Raw genomic sequence first — 21,547 nt, forward strand, 5'->3', positions numbered from 1 at the left:
ATAAATCATTCTACCCTCACCTGTTTTTTCAACTAATTCTAAACTTAGCCTTAAACTTACTGAGTTTACCAATGCTAGTGTTGAGGGCTTTCTCGTAATTAAAGATTACTGTATTTTTTCAGTATGTTTTCCAACTGAGTAAAAAACAGATATAAGATTACATGTTTTTGGAAAAACAAGTGGAGTTTTCCATACCCACTAATGGCTTTGATCAGCTTTGTAAGCAGGCTGTTGCCATACCTGCCTAGGCCACCTCCACACAAAGATGAAGTTGTGTTTTTATTGCCTCTATCCACTCATCTTAAACAATAACTGAGGACAGATTTCTATGCCACCTGTGGCAGCTGTTTAAACATGTCATATAGTACCTTAGTCCCACAAATCTAGATCCCAACGTCATCAGTGGAGAACGATCCTTTCTTCTTCTTTGCTCCTGTGCCCCATCTGCATAACACCTGGGTTTTTTTCTAGAATACATTAATGGAAGGAAGAATTGTGCAACACAGCACCATGGGTGGAAAACGGCCAGCCAACCTGTACTACGAAAACAGCTATTACACGCACACGATCAGCAGCGTTAGCCCCATTACAGGACTATAAAGTCTGAGAAGGTTACAAAGCCCTGAGGACAGAGCCATGAGCTCTAAAACTTAAAGATAAGAGTGAGCTACTTTTGATTTCAGTCTTGACTTCTCCTCCATGCTGGCAGTAATTACCAGCAAAAGTATGATTCAGTGATGGAAATGAGCTGTAGACTTTTAAGATGTGGAGCTAAGGTGGACTGACGACCCTTGCCGCCGAACCACGGTATTCGAGTGACTACAGTGCTCGGCCAAGGCACCACTGCTCACAGGCCTTCAGCCATCAGAGATTTCCTAAGGACCCTGAGGTTTAATGTACTGTTGTTGTTTTCTTTCCTTCAAGAAAAAAACTGAACAGAAACTTTAAGCATATGAAGTTTCACACAGGAAATGAAATCGAAACTACTGATACGGCAGAGGAAAACAGAGCACGGGGGGGTTCTGCAGAGGATATGCCAAAAGAAGAAGTGGCAAAGTTGATGAACAAGCTCACAGAGAGTGCAACTTTGCAAAACAGGTCAGTGAACTGTAGACTTCCACGCACACAAAAAAGCAAAGCTGTGTAGACTCTATGGTATTTATTTGCTTTCATGCAGCTGGTGCCAGGTGCTGGCTTGCACGGCTGGACACTGGCATGTTTTGTTTAATCCCAGAACAGCCTTGGCTCAGTCTCCAGCTGCAGCTCCGTCCTCTGAGCTTCCACGGCTGGCCAGAGCTACTCACCGTGCTCCTGGAGGGCATTTCAGAAAGAATACCACTATGTCCTACAGCCCTCTCAATGGGCATTATTTAATCAAAAATTTGGTTTTGTACCCATCCATTTTGAAGGTCTGAGTTGGAAGTAAAACCTTCAATATTGACCACTAAACCAATCTGCTTTTAAATACCACATGATTCACGCTGATTCCCAATGAGGGGTGTATTTTCAGTTCACTTTTGCCACGGACCTCTAACATCAGCTTTCATAGATGGAGAGCTGCGCTCATTTTTATGTCAAGAGATATGAAAATCAAATAGCACCAGAACAAATACTTCACTTCTCCAAGGAAACTAGCATATAAACCACTTCTGCATACCGCGGTCTGCAAAGTGCAGAGCACACACCAAGCACAAACAAAACCCTGATCCCACACACTACTTGGACAAAAGCCCCACTGAATTCACCCGGAATAGCTGCCTCCGAAGGGAATTTTTTAAGAGCGAGGCTGATTCCAATACAAGAAACAAGTATCTCCAGTCCTACCTTTATACCAGTGTCAACCCCACAGGGTACAGGTACTTGCTTTTTTGCACGTAAGAATCTCCAAATATAGCATGACAATATATGAACAGCCTGAGTATTTTTCTCTATCTCTTATCTTTTCAAACAAACACCAGCTGATGGTTTTCATTACAGGTTGCTTTTATAGTCCTAGCCTGACTACTGTAAACTTAACCTACTCCTGTTGACCAGTTCAGAGATGCAGTTCACACAGCTGAACAGTTGAGAACCTGCCTTAGCGCAATTTCATCTAAGCGAACATGCTTACACTAGATACCAATGTGGCACATTAACCTTTAACATTTCATCACAACTACAACTGTTTTTCATGATGGTGTGTTTTTTTTGGTGTACAAAATTACAGACAGGTGGGAAACTGTTTGCAGTTCCACCATAAATGATGGGTACATGACAAACAGCTGAGAGAGATAGCCATAAAACCATTCCATATGTAAACTAATGGCAGAAAGCAAGAGAACTTCCTTTGGTTTACTCTTCTGGATTTTTGTAAGGAAGTGGCATGCGTACAAGAACTACATGAACTTCTGATAGTTTTGCAGAAGGAGAAACCTAGGTGATTCAAAGTCAGATGTATTGCCTTAAATTCCTCATGTGAATATTATCTGTTTATTAAATTTGACTTGTCATCTATACCTTGGGTACTGCAGGAAGAATGGAGGAGAAGGGACCTTCAACCCTCCTAAGCAACAGTATCTTCTGCTACAATATTCCCTCTAACATGGCACAACAGCTTTTTCACATTTGAAAGAGCAACCTTCTACATCATGTAAGGAGGATCTGTATGAGGAGAGAGAACTGACATGGTTACAGAAAAGGGAGCGCAGCAATCACTAGAAGAAGTATATGAAAACAAGTCTGTCCTGTTAAATCTTGATTTTAGAATCCTGCCTTGCATAAAAAGGGGAAACAAAGGCTTTTGGTTGCTGATATTTAGTCTTTCCTCAATCCACTATGGTAGCACCATTTATAAACTTTACTTTTGACAGACCCTGATGGGAAATAAGGTGTCTGCATAAGCAATATACTGCTTGCTGATAAAGGAGAGATATGGAGAAAAATCATCTTATCTTCGCAGACTTTAAAGAGCAACCCTATAAAACTATTCCCATGTTTCTTTTTCCTAGCAAGGGAGTTTGTTTGGGTTTTTTTTTCTATAATAGCTAGATCATCGTTGAAAATTCCCTAGACTGATATGGTGAATCTGAGTGTGGTTTTGCTTTGTTTCAGCATAATTAAAATAACATTATACTGACAAAGGGTGGTTTTTGGCTAGCATATGGGCCAAACCATGAAAATTTGCTACCCGATAGAGCTCGCAGATGCCCCCCTGCACGTCCAAAGCTCTTTGGCAGACAGCTGCAGGGCTGGGAAGGCGTTTAGCTGAGGAGCAGATGCTCTGTGCAGCATTAACTCCCTCACGTGGTTACAGCCGCATGAGGAAACCAGCACGTAATGGCAGAGCGAGGGCAATTGGTGACTCGCTAAATCCTAAATACCCCAAAGCTATCTTCAAGGCTGCTAGAGAATGGAGTTTGTAACCTGAAGGGAAAAAAGCTGATTTTTACTTTTTAAATACTTATCGTCTTGATATAATTATGCATCAAACTCTTCAACTGATAACTTCAATTGGCACTTAATGAAGATTTGAAGAGATCTCGAATGAAATCCTGGTAAAAATTCCAACTAATTTCAGAGATACCCAAATTTCACCTGGTAATCTCATCTGATGCTTCCATTTACATCTTGATTTTGATCCCATATGAGTAAAAAGCACTGTAACTTCACTGACCTTCAGGAGGTCGCTCCTGTTCTATGCTGGTATGAATGAGAGTGACTCCAACAGGGAGTGAGGAATTAGTGACACGCACAGCACCATGGCTGAATCAGAACAGGAACTGGGTGTTAAACTGAACCATAAAATAATCTAGGTTAGAAGGGACTTCTGGAGGTCATGTAGCCCAGCCTCTCGCTCACAGAAGGGCCAACGTCAAAATCAGACTGGGTTGCTGATGGCCTTATCGGATCAAGCTCTGAAAACCATCAAGAGCGGAGACTGTACGATCTCTGTGCAATCCATCCCACTGCTTCACTCCTCTCAGGGTGAACATTTTTTCCTTATAACCAGTCTGAATTTCCCTATCGGACAAAGAAAGAAGACGAGGAGGAAAAGGGAGAGGAGGATTAACACAAAATGACAAGACAATACCGAATGGAAGGCTCAATCTTCATATTCTGATACTGCACACATATAACACAAGCAGTTGGAAAGACAAAGATACAGAGGGTGTGTGTGGTGAGTGACAAATGGGTAAGCTCCAGGTTAAGTACAAAATAAGCAACAGTCCCTGATGGCAGCATATCAGACGATACTCATTTTATTGTCAGAGTAAAAACATATTCCCTTAAGAAACCAAAGAAGAAACCCCACTGAATGTTACAATGCATGCCAAGCAATTACTGCTTTCCACAATGTATCCTGTGACTCACTGTGCCACAATAAATTGGCATATGGTGCTCATTCAGGGTATATAACTCACACATTTGCAATGGCTCTAAAGAGCTAATAGTTACTTGGACTGTAGTTAATCTGGGGGGGTTTAATTTCCCCATGGCAATGCAATAAATGTCATGCTTATTATTGTATGATTATTATTTTAAAAAGAATAAAATAACGGTTTTAGTGGCAGGCAAGTGTCATTAACGCCTGAAATCTCTTGTATGCTAGGGAAATCAATTCAGACAACGTCTGGCATGCGAAAGCACATAAATAATTGGTAAATACTACCTGCGGTCTTCTGGGTCCAGATTTGCCTGATGCCAAGAGCAATCAACTCCTTTTTGGCTGCAAAGGATAGGAGGGCACTCAATACCTTGCAGAAGGCACTCAGTACCTGGCAAAAATCAAGCTTTCTGTGTGCCAGCACCCCACGAAAGAGCAAACCCTGAACCAGAAATGGTTCTCTTCTCTTACAAGGGAAGGCAACCTCCTAGAAAGACACAGAGTCAGCTCTCCATAAGGTGCCAAATACTCTCCCTGCCTGGGAAAGGTGCACCCCTCTTAAAAACCAGCTCTAACTCTCTTATCAAAGGAGACAAAAAGCAAAACCCAAAGCATCTGTCTTTCAGTGAGTCTGCCCAAGAGCAGAAATAGACTAGAAATCCAGCTTTTATCATTAATAAGACATCAGAGATGCCTAAAAGCAGGGACCGAGCAGCAGCAGAAGAAACTGTGTGCGATTACAAGAAAATTTATCTCCTGTAATCAAGATTACTCAAATGAGCCCAGGCTACACCATGACTTGTGAATACCACCGAGAGAATATGGCTTCGGAGTGCTAAAGGAGCTTTCCACCATACCAAGGTGACTTAATGGGGCAAAAAGTCCTATATAGGCAAGGTCTACGTAACGCTTGTATACATTTGATACAAGTCCACTGAAGCCAGTGCTATTCATTAGCAAAAGTGGATCAGTAAGATAGAAGTGGACCACTGGGATTTTGCCCACGTAGGGACTCAGAGCTACAGCAGAAGTGCCATGGGTTTCAAGGTCAGCAGGACTGATTCCTGAAAAAGGACGTCTGACTTTTTGATACTGTTTACACAATGATAAAGCAATAGCGATGCTACTGGAATCAACAAAGCTATGCTGGAGTAAATCAGTTGAGAATTAGATCCCGAATCTGTGTGTCTTTGCAGCTAATTTCACAGGTATTAAACAACACTAACGTCTCAAAATGTGACTTGGAAGGAAAAACATAAACAACATCTCAGCCTACAGCTCCTATTGCTCCCTGATCCCCGAGGAGGCAATTATTCCCTCGGTGGTGTTCTGTATGGGCCAAATACAATGATTGCCAATACAAATATTTTGTCCTGGGTTTTTGCTTTATAAAATGTAAATTTGGACTGTGTGGCCTCAGGTGTTCTCTTCAGTGCTTAACACAACACGTTCCAAATGGTGATCGGGGAGCATGGCCATGACCTTAGCATGAACGGCAATGGTGAATAACCACCTGCTCTGTCTAGTTCCTCACCTTGAATCTCCTGAACTGTTTGTGTGGAAGACAGCTGAAATTGTGCCTGAACCAAGACTGCCAGCGTCTGACCTGCACTCTTTTATTGTTATTCTGTAGATTCTTTGCTAGTGCTCACAAAATATTCTCCATCTCCTCAGAAATATCTTTGATTTATTAACATGTTTGTTGCATCTTGCTTACCTACCTTCCTCTAGGAATGTACTTGAAAGTACAAAAGTAGGTAAAAATTAAGTAGGGCTCAGACCTTTTTCCAATCAAAACTCATATTCATCTATGTAAAAATGTCAAAGTCTTCATTTCACCGAAGGAGATAAAACCAGCATTTAGGTAATAATGACCTCCTCAACACAAAGACCCTCCCTTCAGAGAAGGAAATGCTGCCTTTGTCCCGATCCCATACAATCATTCTCTTGTTGGTTAATTCATGACAGTGTTAGCTAGATTTTCATTATAGGGTATTATTTGTAGCTGCTGTTTTCATGAAGCAGCTGTACTAAACAAGCAAGATTTATGTTCCTTTTTAAATTGCTTGAAATAATTAGCATTGTTAAATTTAGACTGAAAGAACCTACTGATTTCTCTATTTTTTAAAATAAATACAGAAGCTACAAAGCGATCTACCACCACCAGTCAGGCTTGGGCCAGAACAGTATGCGCTCCATATACTCTCCAAAATATGTTTTAGATGCGGATATAATCTAAGTTCTCCAAACAACCTTTTAAACGTAAATGATGGTTGTGCTGAATTGTTTTAACAACTGCACTGTGGGTTATTCTTCTCCAACCTAAACTCAGGCAGGACTTCTTTTTATTCCTGTTCTGGTCTCTACAGGTGCAAATGGGCACCCTGGATCTGGATCACACTGGTAAGCTCAATGGAAAGTCAGACCAAAACTGAGACCCAGATCCGGATCAGAATTTTGCAGCTGACTTCCTAGCTTGATGATTTATACTGCATCCAACTATTATAAAAGCCCTGACCCATGCCAGGCATTCAAATACCAAACTCGGAGCTTGTGGTTTGCTCTCATCTCTGCATCATTTACTTTTTCCACTCATTCCCCCTTAACCACAGCTTGCTGTATTGACACTCCAGATACTTATTTAAAACAAGTAAACATGATGCCCTCCCCAACCCAATTTGGCCATTTCACAGCTACTGCTGCATTTTGCAGCCTGATCCAACAAACCTGCTTCATGACAGCACCGAACAAACGACCTCTAAAAAGCTTTTCACTCATAGGGGTTTTTTGTTTGTTTGTTTAGTCAGTTTTGTGATTCATCAGCCTTACGGTATTTTTCTTGGTGCAGGTGCTGCCATCCTGGCAGTCCAGGTTTCCTCAGTGCAATGGGAAAGACAAGATGAAATACCAGGGGCCGTGACAGAACTTAGCCTTAATGGTTCTACAAGAGGGGACTAATGTTGAGCAGACATTTGGCTAACTATCACTCCAGAAGAGGTGAGGAAAAGATGATTTGCTGTGGGAAAGACCACATCGTGCCATGCATAGGAGGGATACAGCAACAATATACTAACTATATAACGAGAAAAGGTACAAAATGAAGACAAGAAGGTGGCTAAACCTGTCAGTTTTTACATTATGAATTTTTATAACTAGAGGAAAGAAAAGTTAGGGAAGGTATGCAAACAAGTATGACGGAGCTGGGAAATGAGTCTGGAGTAATGTGCAGAAGACAGTCGTGATAGGTATCAAAACATAAAATTGTAAGTAAGTACTTCTTTGCTCTATATATGATAAAACAGTAACAACTTCTACATAAATGATAAAATCCCAAGGCATTAAACTAAATACATAGGCATACTGTCTTAAATCATTCCTGAGTAAAATAAGTAAGTGGCATGCAATGGGATGGGGATTTAGTGCTAGGAAGTATAAAGCCCTGCATCTCAGGAGAGCTGTGACATTGCCTGAGAAGCAGCTAGCTGCAAAGCTGTGAATCCAGGAAAGACCTAAAGGTGATTGCAGGTAAGATTAGCCAAGTAATACAGTTTCTCTCTGTGATGCTACTGAGTGATGCAGGAGAAGTGTCAAAAGCTAAGCTATTTCTGGATGTGTACATATGAAGGGATAATATGGAAATCTAAAGCATAATGCTATGTCAAAACAACCACAGTGAATATAGTATGAGCTGTTCAAGTCTCCACAGATTAGAAAGGAGATAGAAAAATGAAAGGAAATACAAATAAGGACAATAAAAATGATCGAAGGAGAGAGTAAGAGAGCTAAATTAATATGGTCTATAAATGAGGAGACTCCTGGGCTGAGATCCAGCTATAAATACCTTCAAGGTACTGTGTGTAGAGGAAGGTAATTAATCTAGCTCAAAAGACAGTAGGACAAGAAGCAACTGCTTGAATTTAGGAATGGAAAAATTCAGGATGTAGAATAAAAAAAATTATTTGAAGAGACACATCTGCTCAACAGGGCAGACTCCCAAGGTGGTAGCCAAGGCATACTAACTGTATGCAACTGAGAACAAGTTGAATAAAAGGCTCTGGGAAATGCTGCAGTCACAGCTTTCTACATTCCAAAGAGATCACTACAGACCAACTTATTGATCTTTTAGTGTCTTTATCAGTTATCTGAAATACTGCTCCTCTATTTAAAAACCAACCAACCAAGCAAAAAAACCAACACCCAAAGCTATACATCCATGTAGTGACAATACATCCATGCCAGAGCTCAGAAATGGGAGTGTGCAGCTCTTCGACGTGCAACACAGGTAATGGCAAACCTCTCTAACTCTCTTCTGGCTATTCAGTGGTGCTTGCAATGTGAGTCTGCTGGGTGCTGGGCAGGACATTGTCAGCAAAACATAAACTGCTGACCCAGCCAGCAGATTATTCTGAGTATCTCAACACCGAGGTCAAAGGCTGAAGTGGGAACTACCTCTTGTGATACTCGTGGTCTTCCCCAGCCTTGTGTTAAGAGATCCTGCACGGAAGCTTTCAATGTCACTGCATAAATTATGTACTTTGATTTATGATTAGTTGAAAACCAACACTAGCTGTATTTAACAATCCTCAGGAGCTCTAAAATACACCTGCATTAAGAAAATAAAATAAAAATCCCCAAACATTTGCAACAGGCCTTAAAATTTTCAATGACAAATGTGTATACACAAACGTGAGGAATATAAAACCCAGGTACCATTATACCCCCCCTTAAACATATCCCATCCCAACTGCACTCACCAATCGGGACTTCTGTCCCCTCCTCAATGTAGATGGGCAGTGGTGATTCCTCCATAGGATGAGGCACTGATGGAAAGTAATGAATTGTGGTAGTATTTGTCGCAAAGTGACTACAAAAGATGGTCCCTTTCTTATCATTACAACTACATATGGCTGGTTACTGTCACACAGAGTCCTTTCTCAAAGTGGTCACCTCCTGTCACGGTGACACATCCAAGTCACAGCCCTGAGGGGTTGATCCCCACCGAGCATTCACTGCCACAGGAGTCAACTCCCTCTGAACAGGGCCTGGGAGAGGTCCCTGTCCTGGATGCTTCACGATCCTGCCATTTCGTTATAGCCTCGCTATTCCTGTCCCTGGAGTTTAATTCTCTTTGGAAACTCACACAGTTGAAGAAGCCAAGGGGAGCCAATGCACAGACAGGCACGAATAGAGTTATCGAGTCAAAGTCGTAACATGTCATGCACAGAACCAGAAGAGAGAGGCTCTGATGCTCAAAGCTCGCTGTTAGCTGTTGAAAAGCCACAGCAGGTGATGGAAGGCTGCACCGCAAATGGCCTCTGGACCACGAACTTTTCATTACTCATTCATTTTGGAGTACATGTATTGGACTTAGGAAGCTCCCCATTACTTGTTTGTGATACTGAAATCTCCGGCCAAAACTCTTCAGATCTGCACTGCGTGCTTATTCTGCAGTTCCCAGACACCATACAGTCACCGCTGTAGGGTTTGTCTGTTTGGGCTCTTCTCTGCTTGGGAGCTTCTTCCCCTAAGGGTGGTTTTGTTGCACTCTTTCCCATTTAAAATCTCTGGGAAGGATGCGCTTCACAGGCTTTTCAAGAGGTTTGAATTTCCCACACTAGAATGAAATAATAGTGAGCTACAAATGTTGAAAATGGTCATAATCAAAAGCCTTCTGGACTTTTTCCCTTCTCTGTTACCTTTTAAAAATGACGATGTATCTTCTGAAAGATACAAACTCTTAAGGTAGTCTCAGCTAGGATTCCAGCTGCAGGGAAGGACAATTCTTTGATCCTTTGTGAGGTATCCTTCACTTACTATTGGCTTTTTTTCTTTTTTTTTTTTTTTTGAAAGATTGTCTTATGATATCCACAAAACCAGCCAAAGAACATTTGTGGTTTAAAGCTATTAAATAAAGCATCTTACAACGTTTCTGCTAGAAACACAACAAGAATAAAGTGTTTTCAACAGATGCTTGACTAGCAACGGGCTTAATATAAACCCCACACTGGTGCTTTGTGAGATGCAAAGGGCTGCCAGTGCCCTGCCTTTACCTAAGCCCACCCCTCGCTCACATGGAAGATGAAGGGAAGCACAGGGGAGAGGAAGAGCAGAACACGGTTGCCTACAGAACTACCGTACAAGCCACAGAAATCATGGTCTACCAGGGCGCCTTGCGCAAGCCACTTTTATCTAGAAGCTGAACTAACATTCCAGCTCAACAATAGCAAAAAAACATTTGTTACCACATGGCGTTTTGCTACATATTAACCAGCAGTTGCTACGCAAGCATAATGGAGTGCTGCAATTCTGAGATATATGTTATTTAAAAAAAAAAAAAAAAAAAAATGTTGACTTATGGGAAATCAGCCTGAGGTGAGCGCTCGTGGGCTTGCCATGCCACTGGACACAGTACATGCTTGGAAGTTATGCAAAGCGGGCCCTGCATTGGGAACAATGCAGTCATTTTCCTTGCTAAGCTAATTTTGCATTAAGGTAATGAGAGTCTTCATCTATGCAGCCCCTTAAAACATTTAATCAGATTTATTTACTAGGAAGAAATACCAGAGCAGAGCTTCCTATGCTACTCAAGAGTTTTCAAATATGAGATCTGCAAGCAAACCAGGTCACTAGATGGTGTGGCAAAAAATCTGTTGTATTTTTATGACATGCAGCTTTCTTGGTCCCATGAAGAATACTGTACCGGGATCACCCAGACCGAGCAGTCAGTCTGGAGTCAAATGCTTTCACAAAACATTTGCAACAGTATTCACCAATGGCTGGTGGCATCCACTCTTATTTTAATGGGTATCACCATAGGTTGTAGAAAAGGCCTGAAATACCTATAGGCTATTTGAGGCCAAATACGCATATACACACACTCTCTTACCCACACGTATACATGCACACACTAGTACACATGCACGCAAACAAATGGCTCTATAGGCAGAACTTGGATTTTGTAGGATCCAAGGCAGAGAAGCTGACTCTTGTCACGGGGTTTGGGAATCAAGGACTCTGGGGTGCTAAAACGAGCTCTCAGTTACGGGTCTCCTCTGTTTTGGGCAAACCGCTTTAACATTATCCCTCCAGGATTTACACACCAACATTATGGGCATGCTGCTTAAATGCCTGCAAAGTGCTTTGCAATGGTTTCTAAATTCTGCAGTGATATGCAGAGAAGAACTGCACAGATAGATTTAAGGTAACAGTTGCTGAGCATTATTATACAGCCTATTTTTACACGCTCTGTACTTGGTTTCTATTTACAGATGGTAAATGTTCAGTATTTGAACATTTTAATGAGCTTTATAAGCCTTTTGTAATTTCATAAACAAACATAAATAACACTTACATGAAGTAGAGTCTCTCCTGAATGGATTTTCTCTTCCTGTTTGGAAAAAAAGAGAAAAAGAAAAGGCAAAAAAAATATTTTAAAGGAAAAACATGGGTCTAGCAAGATAAGTCAGACACGTTTCAATGTTATCATGCATAGTGTTTTCTGAATTTCATCAGTATGAACGTATATTTGAAGAACATCAAGACACTGAACGTAGCACAAATGCCAAAACAGGAGATCATTTCTCACTTGTTTCATCCTATGTAAAACATCACAGAAAATTTGGCTATATCTGTCTCAAGAGCAAGGAAATTACACTGCGGCAGTGAAATAAAATGCAAATGCCATGTGATCTGAAGCAAAAAAAGGAAGAACTTTTAACTACATTCCAGCTCACTGATAAGCCTGTGGCTCGATGTACGGTTGCTCTATTACCTACGGGCAGCCTGCCTACACCGACACCCTAAAGCAGGGCACTCCCGCTGTGTTTTGGCCCAGCATAATCATTTTTCCACCGTGCTCAAGTACTGACTGCATTCAAACCCAGGTCGGGCAGGCATGGCAGCGAAGGTGTTCTTCAAGGCCGTGACCATTGTGGGCAACAGAGAACCACAACAGGAAACCCAGTAACTGCTAAAATGCACAAGACCTCCCAACAGCCTGTGCGTCTCAACAGCCACCCTCTTGCAGCCGTGTGCCACCCGCCCTGCTGCCTCCCACCTAACGCTCGCTGGCAGGACGTGGATTTGACTCGTGCTCCCCTTCCACCAGTCTAGCTGGTGGGTTTGGTGGATGCTCTTGGAGCAGGGTTTAGGGTCGGCAATGAGCGAGCAGCTTTTTGCTGGTGTAAACCTAGACACATTGAAAAAAAATTTAGAAAAATGAGAGAGACTGACATAAATACAGAAGATGCTGTAGGACACCAGCCACGGTGTCACAGATTGGCAGCATGGTAGCCCTTCCAATGGCAGCTTTGGGGTAAAAAAAGGACAATGAAGACTGGCAGTTTCACTTAATTTCTACCACATTACCTTACATCAATATTAGCTACCCTGTAAGCAATTTAAAGAGTATTGCCTAGATTTACATGCCTTGGGATGATACTTGGCTAGCACAAATCAATTAAATCCATGGCACTACAGCAGCTGGGGATTCAAGTAAATACACATGTATGGAAGAAATTCAACAAATATTAAATCACTGCATTTTCATCCTCACACTTTTCTTCCAAATGCCAAGGACCCAATCCTGCAAGCAGCCCCCCCTCCCCGCCCCGAGTGGCACTAGAATAAACTTGAGTTCTGTGTATGGAGCACTTAGAGGACTGGACTCAGGATTACTTTAAAAAATATAAACCTGACCCGTTCTGGTCACGTAAATTAAGTTAGTGATGAGAAGAAGTCGAAGGCACTAATCCTACTGGGTAATCTATTCAAAGCTGCACTTCTTAAATGATCTACAATTTATTAGTATGACCAATCAAATCAGCATTACTTGCAAAAGACTTTAACTACTGTGGCTTTCCCATCTATTTTTGTGTGTTGTAATATGGTTAATTTAAAAGAAACAAATCAGCATAATCTTTTCAGAGTGAGTCATTTGCCAGCATGATTAAAAGTTGGTGCTAAGGGACCACTGCAGACACTTCCCTTACTGGTGGAACTGGCAACGTTGCCATTGGGTCAAAACTATGCGGCATTCGAAAACCTAGATGGGGTGAAATTAAAATAATTTGGGTTTGCTGCAGAGTCTTGAGGTGCATTGATGAAAATGCTGGGAGCATCACTGCCCGGGAAACATGGCAGCCTGCTGAAAGGCTTGCACCTCCGACTCTCTTTGGAAACACCCAGCCCACAGGACTTGGCTAGAAGCCACTAAGATGTAGTCTTAGTTAGGCAGAGTATCGATTTAAGGAAAACTCATTGAAATACTTGCAACAATTAGCTGTAAGACAAGACCCTCCCTGAGGCTTTGCAAACAGAACTGTGCTCAGGCACAGGAGCTTTCCCAAGCACTGTGCAGCAAGAGTAAGCCAATCTGAAGTGTCTTCCTATTTTTCCAGGGCAACGTTGCACCTCTTTTCATACAGCATTTCACACAGACTGAAGCCTCCTGCCACGGCCCCAACATTTCACCTCTGACGTTTAAGAAACCTCCAGGCAATCCACCCAAAAGCTACAAATTAGTCACTACCAACAAAGAGTAGCACGCCAAATTTTGCGCCTGGCTACAGCAAAGTAAAATAAAATAAAAATTGGTAGCATTTGAAGCATTCCAAATTTCTACTGGATTCTAGGCCAAGCTCCCTAAACAAACAAACAAACCCCCCAGGATTTTGATCTCGCACCCCCAAGCATGCAACCATCTTCTCGGTACCTCCAAATATCACAGTGCCATCTGCAATCTCCTGCTTTTTGCAAAGTATGACAGAAAATAACCCTAACATGGCACGGTAAAAGAAGCAGGTTAATAAATTACAGCAAGAAGCGGCCTTTCCTCTCTTGGCCCTGGCCCCCAGGCTGGGGCTCAGGGTCCCGCCCCACCCGCGGGGCAGCCCCGGGACCCCACGGAGAGGGAAAGGTGTCTGTCGCCCTCCAGTGGGTGCAGCCTCAAAGCAGCCCAAACCGGGAGAGAGGTGGCAAGGGGGACAGGGAAGGTGAGAAGCCGGCAAATAGAGAGGAAAAAAAAAAAAAAAGGAAAAAAAAGAAGGGGAAAAAAAAAAGAAAAAAGAAAAGAAAAAAAAAAGCAAAGAAGCGACGAGACAGTTGGAGAGGAAATGCGAAGATGCTATCTCCGAAAGTGCCAAAAATAAAGTTTCCAGTGTCAGTTTAACGAGGGCAACAAAGACATCTTCCCGCCACACTCGTGCTTCAGCCTCGACTTACTCCGGACAAGGGATACCGTCCCGCTGCTGGCTGCCTCAACTGCTCACGCATTTTTGCTTTAAAAAACCCCCAACAACCTTTAGGGGAATCTTTCCGTAATACTCGTGCAAAGGTAGGCAATGCCAAAAATCAGTCAGCTCGCCCAAACGCAGACCCAGAGGTAAACACCCGGCTGTCAAAACTATCAGGGCTTTCACCAATGCCTCTCCCCTCCAAATTCCAGAGCAGCAGGTTTTAGTGGGCTGATTTACCCTCAAACCCAAAGTCATAAAACCTAAACTGGTAGCAACTGTCATCCGAGCCACAAACGACACAGCTGACGATATGTCCCCCGGTCAGGGCTGCCTCACTTTTTTGCTAGTCCAAGACTTGAAACATTGTGACATGCAAGCAATAAGGAAAAAAAAAATGCAGTTACCAAAATAGCACTATCAACGCAACCGGCTCCTCTCAGCACATTTTCTTAATGCCTTTCCCAATACGGTTAAAAAAATGGGAACTAACCAAAAACCTCCATCTTCACACCTTGGCACAAACTGTGCTGGAATACGTGTGGGGTTGTATTTCTCCGTGTTTATCTGGATCCTCTCCCACTACTTTTTTTTCATCGGTGCTTTCGTTTAAACATAGCTCTTATTAACAGCAGAAACCAGCTTTTACAATTTCTAGATACAAAGTTTTGCCACTCTCGGAGCTGCTTAAGGAAAACACAGCTTGCCTTCCGTTTCATAAATAACACATACTCTGCACATTTCTTCGCCTGTGTGAAATAAATTCTCCCATGTTCTTATATGGAAACCTTGCGAGTCCTCCCACATGCCGCCTGTTACAGTATCAGGCAGAGATGGGCATTCATTATCTTAAAGCCAGTGGGTGAATTTTGGATCCAAGTTACCCTGAGATGAACCCAGAATTATCGCCCCTTTGCACCACGCTGAGCTCGGTAACCTGCCCCGCGCAGTCCCTGCGTTTTATTTCCAAGCCCCAATCACAACTTTGATTTCAGCATGCCAAGGATCGACAAAATAAAAGGAAAACGAGGGAGGGTAAAAAGGAAGAAGCCGCAGCGGTATTACCCACCAGGTAGGCCCATGAGCATCAGATGTAGCATTGCCTGTACCAGCCTCTTCGCTTGAGGTTAGCGCACGGCAGCCAGAAAAAATACAGCGGGAAGGGGTGGGAAGGCGAGAGAAAAAGGGCAAAAAATAGCCGAGGCGAGAAGCGTGCTCCGTAGATGTGCTGCTGGAGGGCCGCCAGCAAGTGGGTAATTGCTGCAAACTGTTATCGCGAAAAAAAGTTAACGCAAGGTGGGGGGGGGGGGGGGGGTGAGGGGGGGGGTGGATGAAAATAACCGCTGGGGGAGAAAAAAACCCCGCAGGGGGAACGAAACAGCTGGGGAGGAGGGGGGATTGAGAGAAGAATGAATGAATAAATAAATAAAGGAGGGGTGGGGAGGAAGCGTAAAGCGCGCCCGGGGGCACCCCGAGGCGGCGCGGACAAAGGGAGGGCTCCGCCGCCGCCCCCGGCCCGGCTCGGTTCGGCTCGGCTGGGCGCGGAGCGGCCGCCCTTTGTTCGCCGCGGCAGCGGACGGCGATCCGCGCCAGCCCCGCCGCCGCAGCAGTGTCAGTATCCCCGCCGCCCGCCCGCCCGCCCGCCCGCTCGGCGCCGGTACCTGCGTCCGCTGCCCGCGGTGCCTGCGCGCCGCTGCGCCCCTGCGGCGGTTGCGGCGCGTCCGGCGGAGCGGTGCGGCGCGACTAGCAGCGCCGAGCGGGAGGAAACGGTAATTTATAAGCGCTTTCTTCCTGACCTCTCGTGTCTGTTGTCTAATGAGGGAGCTTTGAGCATCACCCATCCTGCTGAGTGGAAAAACACCGGCACGGCCTCTTCTTTGCTGGGGAGGGGGGAGCCTAAAGGAAGGGGTGTGGGGGAGGAGGGGCCATGCCGCAGACACGGCGGCGGAGCCCGGGCTGGCAGGCGGCCGCGGGGCGGCGGGGAGGGGCGGGCGGGTGCGGGGCAGCGGCCGCCGCCGGAGGGGAAGGGGGGGGGAGGTTGGGGGGGGCCGCCCCGGGCCGCCCGCCTTCCCCCGCGGAGCCCCGCGGGGAGCGGGGCCGCCCCCGAGCCGGCCCGGCGGGAGCCGGCCCTCGTCCCGCGGCTGCCGAGGCGGGGAGGGGAGCGGAGGGCTGCCCGCCGCGGCTCTCCTCTGCTCTTTTTTTTTTTTTTTTTTTGGTACATTTTTTCTTTTTTTTTTTTCCTTCGTTACGATTTTTTGTCTTTACACAAAGAGCGCCCTTCTGGCAGACAAAGCATCCCGCGGCGTTGTCACCGGCGCTGCCCCCGGGCCCTGGCTTTGCTCCTCGGCCACCGCGTTTCCCCCCCGGGAAGGTGGCGGCGGGGCTCGGACTCCGGCCCCGGCCGTCGCTCGGCCAGGCTTTGGGGGCGTTTGGTCTCGGCAGCCGTCTCCTGCTGGAGGGGGAAACACGAGGGAGCGTGAGCTGGCAGGTGCCTGGGAGGCCGGGGTCTCGTCTCTCCTCCCAAAAAAGAGCGGTCCCCGGCACCGGTCAGCCACCGCTCACAGCTGGAGGACAAAGTACGGCCGGGGCGATCGGCAGGAGGAATGAGCGGGGCGAGGGTTTGTCTTGCGTTGGGTTTCGTTGCAACGCCAAGCCGGTGCTTTTTTCCTGCAGGCAAACGGGTATATGACTCAAATACGTCTTTGCTCTCCTACCTGCATCTCCTCTAGTTCTGTTAATGAAAGGATACAGCATCATACAGACTCGCTAGGCATTTATCATATAACCCCTGCTGAAGACTTAGTAAGATCCTCTCTACCGCAAAATACCATTTGCATTGTGGGGGCAGACTGGCGCGGAAAAGGAGATTTTGGGCCATCTGTGTTCCGCTGAAGTCCCGCGGTGCTGGCCTTGCGCTGGGAACAGCAGAGGTGGACCAAAGAAGACCAAACGGTCCCCACAGCCTTGCGCCCCCAGGCTTTCCCAGACACGAGACCCTACCGTCCTACACCACAAACTAGGATGGCAGCCACTGGGCGACACACCTTTGCAGCCCATCACCTCTGGGTAGGCTGCCAGGGGATCAAATTCTGTCACAGCAGCCTCCCGGGAGGTGTCTAGGAAAGGCGGATTTCTTTGGCTGGTCCATGCAAAGGCACAGAGCTGCACCCCTTCTGCACAGCCCTTGCTGGCAGTACAGTATGCCAAATACAGCATGCCACAGTCACACAAGCAATTTTCCCTGACTCCAGCGCACTCTGTGATTTTCCAGTATCCAAGCTGACCTGCTAAGTGACTAAGTCTCTTCGCTGAAAAATAGATACAGCTATAGGATATACGCAGCTAACTGATGACATATCTCCACTAAACAGCCTGGTTTAAACTAATAACATGATGTAGTGCATGCTGCCACCTACGTCTTCTCCCTGATTCAGGTTTCTCCTGTACTGCAGCTTCGGATTCGTAGGCATCCTTTGCTGAAGGCAGCTAGCATTCGGTGAGACTCCGCGAGGGACCACAAACACAGGTGGCTCTGGCCGCGTTAAGGAACAAAGCAAAACATTTCTCACCAGCTCAGCCACTTGTTCAGTTGCAGTGAGGATGCCTCGATGCAGATTAGGAACCAGCAGTCACATCGGTGAAATGTAAGTGGTGGCTGGAGCCTCATCTGTGCTAAGGATCCTGCCAGCACAGCTGTACCACTGACAGCAGTGGAATATTTTGCTCAAGTTCTCTAGAGGAATCAAAGCCTGTATTTTCTGTCTCTGGCTCTCCCTTGTTCTGTTGCTCCTCACTCATTAAAAGAAAAGTCAGCCACACAAAGCACATGGTTGCTCTCTGTGTTTAAAAAAAAAATATGTTTGGGGTAAAAAAACAACAGCCAAAGCTGTTTTGAAGTCAGAGGCATGTAAACAGTACCTGGAACTAAGTGGAATAATAATAATAATAATTAGTCCTTTTGTGTCATAAATATGTGCATCGCTGTCTGCTGTTTCATTATGAGACAGCACAACTTCTGAGAATGTGCCTGATTAATATTTGGGGGAACTCTGCCTTCAGCAGCAGCAGCATACGGCAGCTCTAGTGCCTCCAGCTCCCCCGGCTCTCTTACGTAACCGAAATCACAAGTTGGAGCCCAAATTACAAAGCGTAAGCATGTGTATAATATTAAGCATATAAATGGTGCCTGAAATTACTGTCCTTTTTCCTGTAGATCTGGCTTTAATCTATTAGTATTTTTATTTCTGCAGTTCTATTGATTTCAATGTGCACTGGTGCCATTCATAGCGTAATCAAGCCTAACCCCTTTAAAACCCCACCATGAAGGCATTAACCCAAACTTAACTAAGACAGGCCAAAATCACTCCAGCTACACGTAGATGTAGTTCAAATGACTTGTGTATCAGATCTCGAGCGTATCCAGCATTAAGACGCCCCAGAAAGCAGAATATCGTACCCCTGTGGCTGCTTTGCAGACCAGGCAGAGCGGCAGGTTTTTGCACCCCAGCCCAAGACACGGGTTAGCAATCACCTTCCTTTGCATTTTCCCTTTTAGAGACTGTTCTCGCCATTAACATGCTGAGCTGCTTCCTGGAGTTTCAAGGTGTTGGGTGCTGATACAGTGAGCGCCTCTTGTATCTGTTTAATCCAATAACATAACTCTTTTTTAATCTCCACGTCTGGGTCACAGGGTTTTAAAAAGACACTGGGCCAAATCCCCAGCTTGGCTACGACGCATGGAAATCTACCAAGAAGGCACGAATGTCAGAAGAGATTCGCTGTATTTGCACCCTGTAAAAGAGGTCTCGAGGGGCAGGGATGCGAGAGCCTAATTTCGCAGATGGATGCATATTAACACAAGTGTATGGCAGAGTTAGATCAGATTTCTATCAGGGGAGGTGGAGGGAGGGAGGGATATCACACCGGGATCTCAAATATGCTCATCAGCAAATTCGCATTCATTTGAAAATAAAAATTGATTTAATATTTCTTCCTTTTTCAGGAGAAAAACTTGTTTCTTTTCAATGTGTGGCTGCTAAAGGGAACATGATGTTTCATGGACTCAGGACCAAGGCAGGGCAAGAACAAGGAGGAGGTTTTGCAGGAACTGGGAAGATTTTACTTATCAACATTAAAAAAAAAAAAAGGCAAAACTTATCCAGGCACAATGTCCAGCGGAAATCTAGGCGACAAGTCGACAGCACTGTCTGTGAAGATGGGTATAAGCAAGAATGGCAAAAAGACGGTCTGAATAAGTGCATCGCATTAATGATTCTTCGAACACAAATCTCCTATACAAAGCTTTATGGGGGCAACCTTCGGGGTTCCCCTGTATAGCAAAGGATCCTGAGCTTGAAAAAGGGAGGCAGATTTTGTAAGGGATTTGAACATCATGCAGTGACTCTGGATTGCAGATTTTAAGCATTACTAAATTGGGGAATAAAATTGTTGCTATTGCTATTACATACCAGGATATCTCACTAATCCACACAATCCACTAAGTTGCTGTAGTTTTAGTCCGTGTTTATTTTAGATGAAATTATGGCCTGGACAGTTAATTTTTCTTAGTTTATCCATTTAAATCATGTAATCAAACAGAAAACAAAATGTGACTTGTGCTTTTTGGTACACTCCCCATCACGTGAACCTGCCGGTGATGGAGCCCCACACCTAGTTTGTGAGTTAAACACCGTGGCAACTAAAAACCCCAGGTCTTCTTGAAAAGTAGCCCCATTGCATTAAATTCTCTGATTTTAATGCTATCGGTGGCCTATTTTGCTTTTATTTCAGGCTGCCTAGCCATTATGGGATTGCCTCCACTGGTCCTTTCCTTACATCAAGCTAATTACATACTAACTTGAGGCACTTAGCAAGCCTGAAAGGATGGAGCAGGTCCTTTCCGAACACCAGTTGAGTTTAGAAATGCCTGTTCCTTTACAGGGGCTGATTCCTAAAATGAGGGGCAAACCCAGAGGAACCAAAGTGGTCACGCTGGCTTTTGGAAAAAATGAAGTGTCTCAAGTTAATTGACAGTCAGCTACCTGGACATAAAAAACTCTCATATATCCAAAGGTTTTCACCGGGATTTTCGAGAGCTCCTGAGCAATTTCAAGTCCTTGAAAGGAATGCACTATAGAATGAAAAATATAGGTATTATTAAAGAATGTCTCCAAACTGAAAGCCAGCCAGTTTCATAAAAATGAGCTAAAAACCAATAACACATACTCTGTCTCCTGCTGGATGCTGTATGAACCGTATGTTTTGCATTTTTGAAGTCACTTCTAAAACAATGTTTTTTTTTTCACTGTTGCTATTGGGAAGAACAGTAAAAGAACTATGCATAAATGAGGTTAAAGTAATCTGATTAAAAAAATAAACAACGTGCTTTCATCTTCAATTCATATCCAGTCATTTGGGATCAAACTTTAAAAAAAATAGATAAAAATTCAGAAAGGATTTTGAAGGACGACTGTTTCCCTTTAAGATTAATGATAAACATACTTGTGTGTTCAAGGGAGAATAGATCCAGTGTTATGTAACAGGATAAAGAAACAAAATCCTTTTTCCTTAAATTAAAATAACCAGTATATGTGTGGATTTTAGTCAATCACCGAAAATTCAGGAAAATTCTTTCACAATTGCATTCCACATACTAAAATCGGCGTCTTGTAACTTTTAAACAGAATCACAACAATTAAAGACAAAAAAGATATTTTTTTTTCTGTTTGACCATGCTTTGCCAATAGAGGATTGTTACCCGAGGGAAATTCTGCAGCACTTGCCCTGTGCAAAAATCCAAATTTGTGCTCATCTTTTTGGTTTATGTGGCATTAGTAAATCCAGTTATTGCACTTCCCAGGTTTTTTTCTTTTATAATCTGCTTACCTAGTACTAGATGCATGGTAACTTATCTCTTTTAATCATTTTTTTGCCTGAACTATTACATAACAGT

General features: G+C 44.2%; 1 protein-coding gene and 1 long non-coding RNA gene across 10 annotated transcripts in view; one reads left to right on the forward strand and one right to left on the reverse strand.

The window, feature by feature from the left end:
- Positions 1 to 16,449, reverse strand: part of SLC6A6 (solute carrier family 6 member 6) — a 59,101-nt gene extending 42,652 nt beyond the window's left edge. The window contains exons 1-4 of one of the 5 annotated variants that reach the window (XM_069812130.1): positions 16,257 to 16,449; positions 11,715 to 11,750; positions 9,118 to 9,183; positions 4,649 to 4,705 (exon numbers count right to left, since the gene is read on the reverse strand). In XM_069812130.1, coding sequence (XP_069668231.1) covers positions 4,649 to 4,705; positions 9,118 to 9,172 — 112 coding nt within the window. In that variant the 5' untranslated portion in view covers positions 9,173 to 9,183; positions 11,715 to 11,750; positions 16,257 to 16,449. The remainder of the gene's footprint in view (positions 1 to 4,648; positions 4,706 to 9,117; positions 9,184 to 11,714; positions 11,751 to 16,256) is intronic. The other 4 variants (XM_069812133.1, XM_069812131.1, XM_069812132.1 and 1 more) reach the window with 4 other exon arrangements.
- LOC138690885 (uncharacterized) lies at positions 15,402 to 21,315 on the forward strand. Of its 5 annotated transcripts, XR_011329684.1 has the most exons (4): positions 16,231 to 16,364; positions 17,269 to 17,886; positions 18,030 to 18,239; positions 19,598 to 21,315. It is a non-coding gene; the product is annotated as an uncharacterized lncRNA (long non-coding RNA). The 5 variants fall into 5 exon arrangements; XR_011329686.1 differs by lacking the exons at positions 16,231 to 16,364; positions 17,269 to 17,886 and adding an exon at positions 15,402 to 15,667 and having other exon boundaries at positions 18,048 to 18,239; positions 19,598 to 20,992; XR_011329682.1 differs by lacking the exons at positions 16,231 to 16,364; positions 17,269 to 17,886 and adding an exon at positions 15,404 to 15,667 and having other exon boundaries at positions 19,598 to 20,992.
- Positions 21,316 to 21,547: the final 232 nt, after the last annotated feature.

This window comes from Haliaeetus albicilla, chromosome 24, assembly GCF_947461875.1.
Source record: "Haliaeetus albicilla chromosome 24, bHalAlb1.1, whole genome shotgun sequence".
NCBI classification, from domain to species: Eukaryota; Metazoa; Chordata; class Aves; order Accipitriformes; family Accipitridae; genus Haliaeetus; species Haliaeetus albicilla.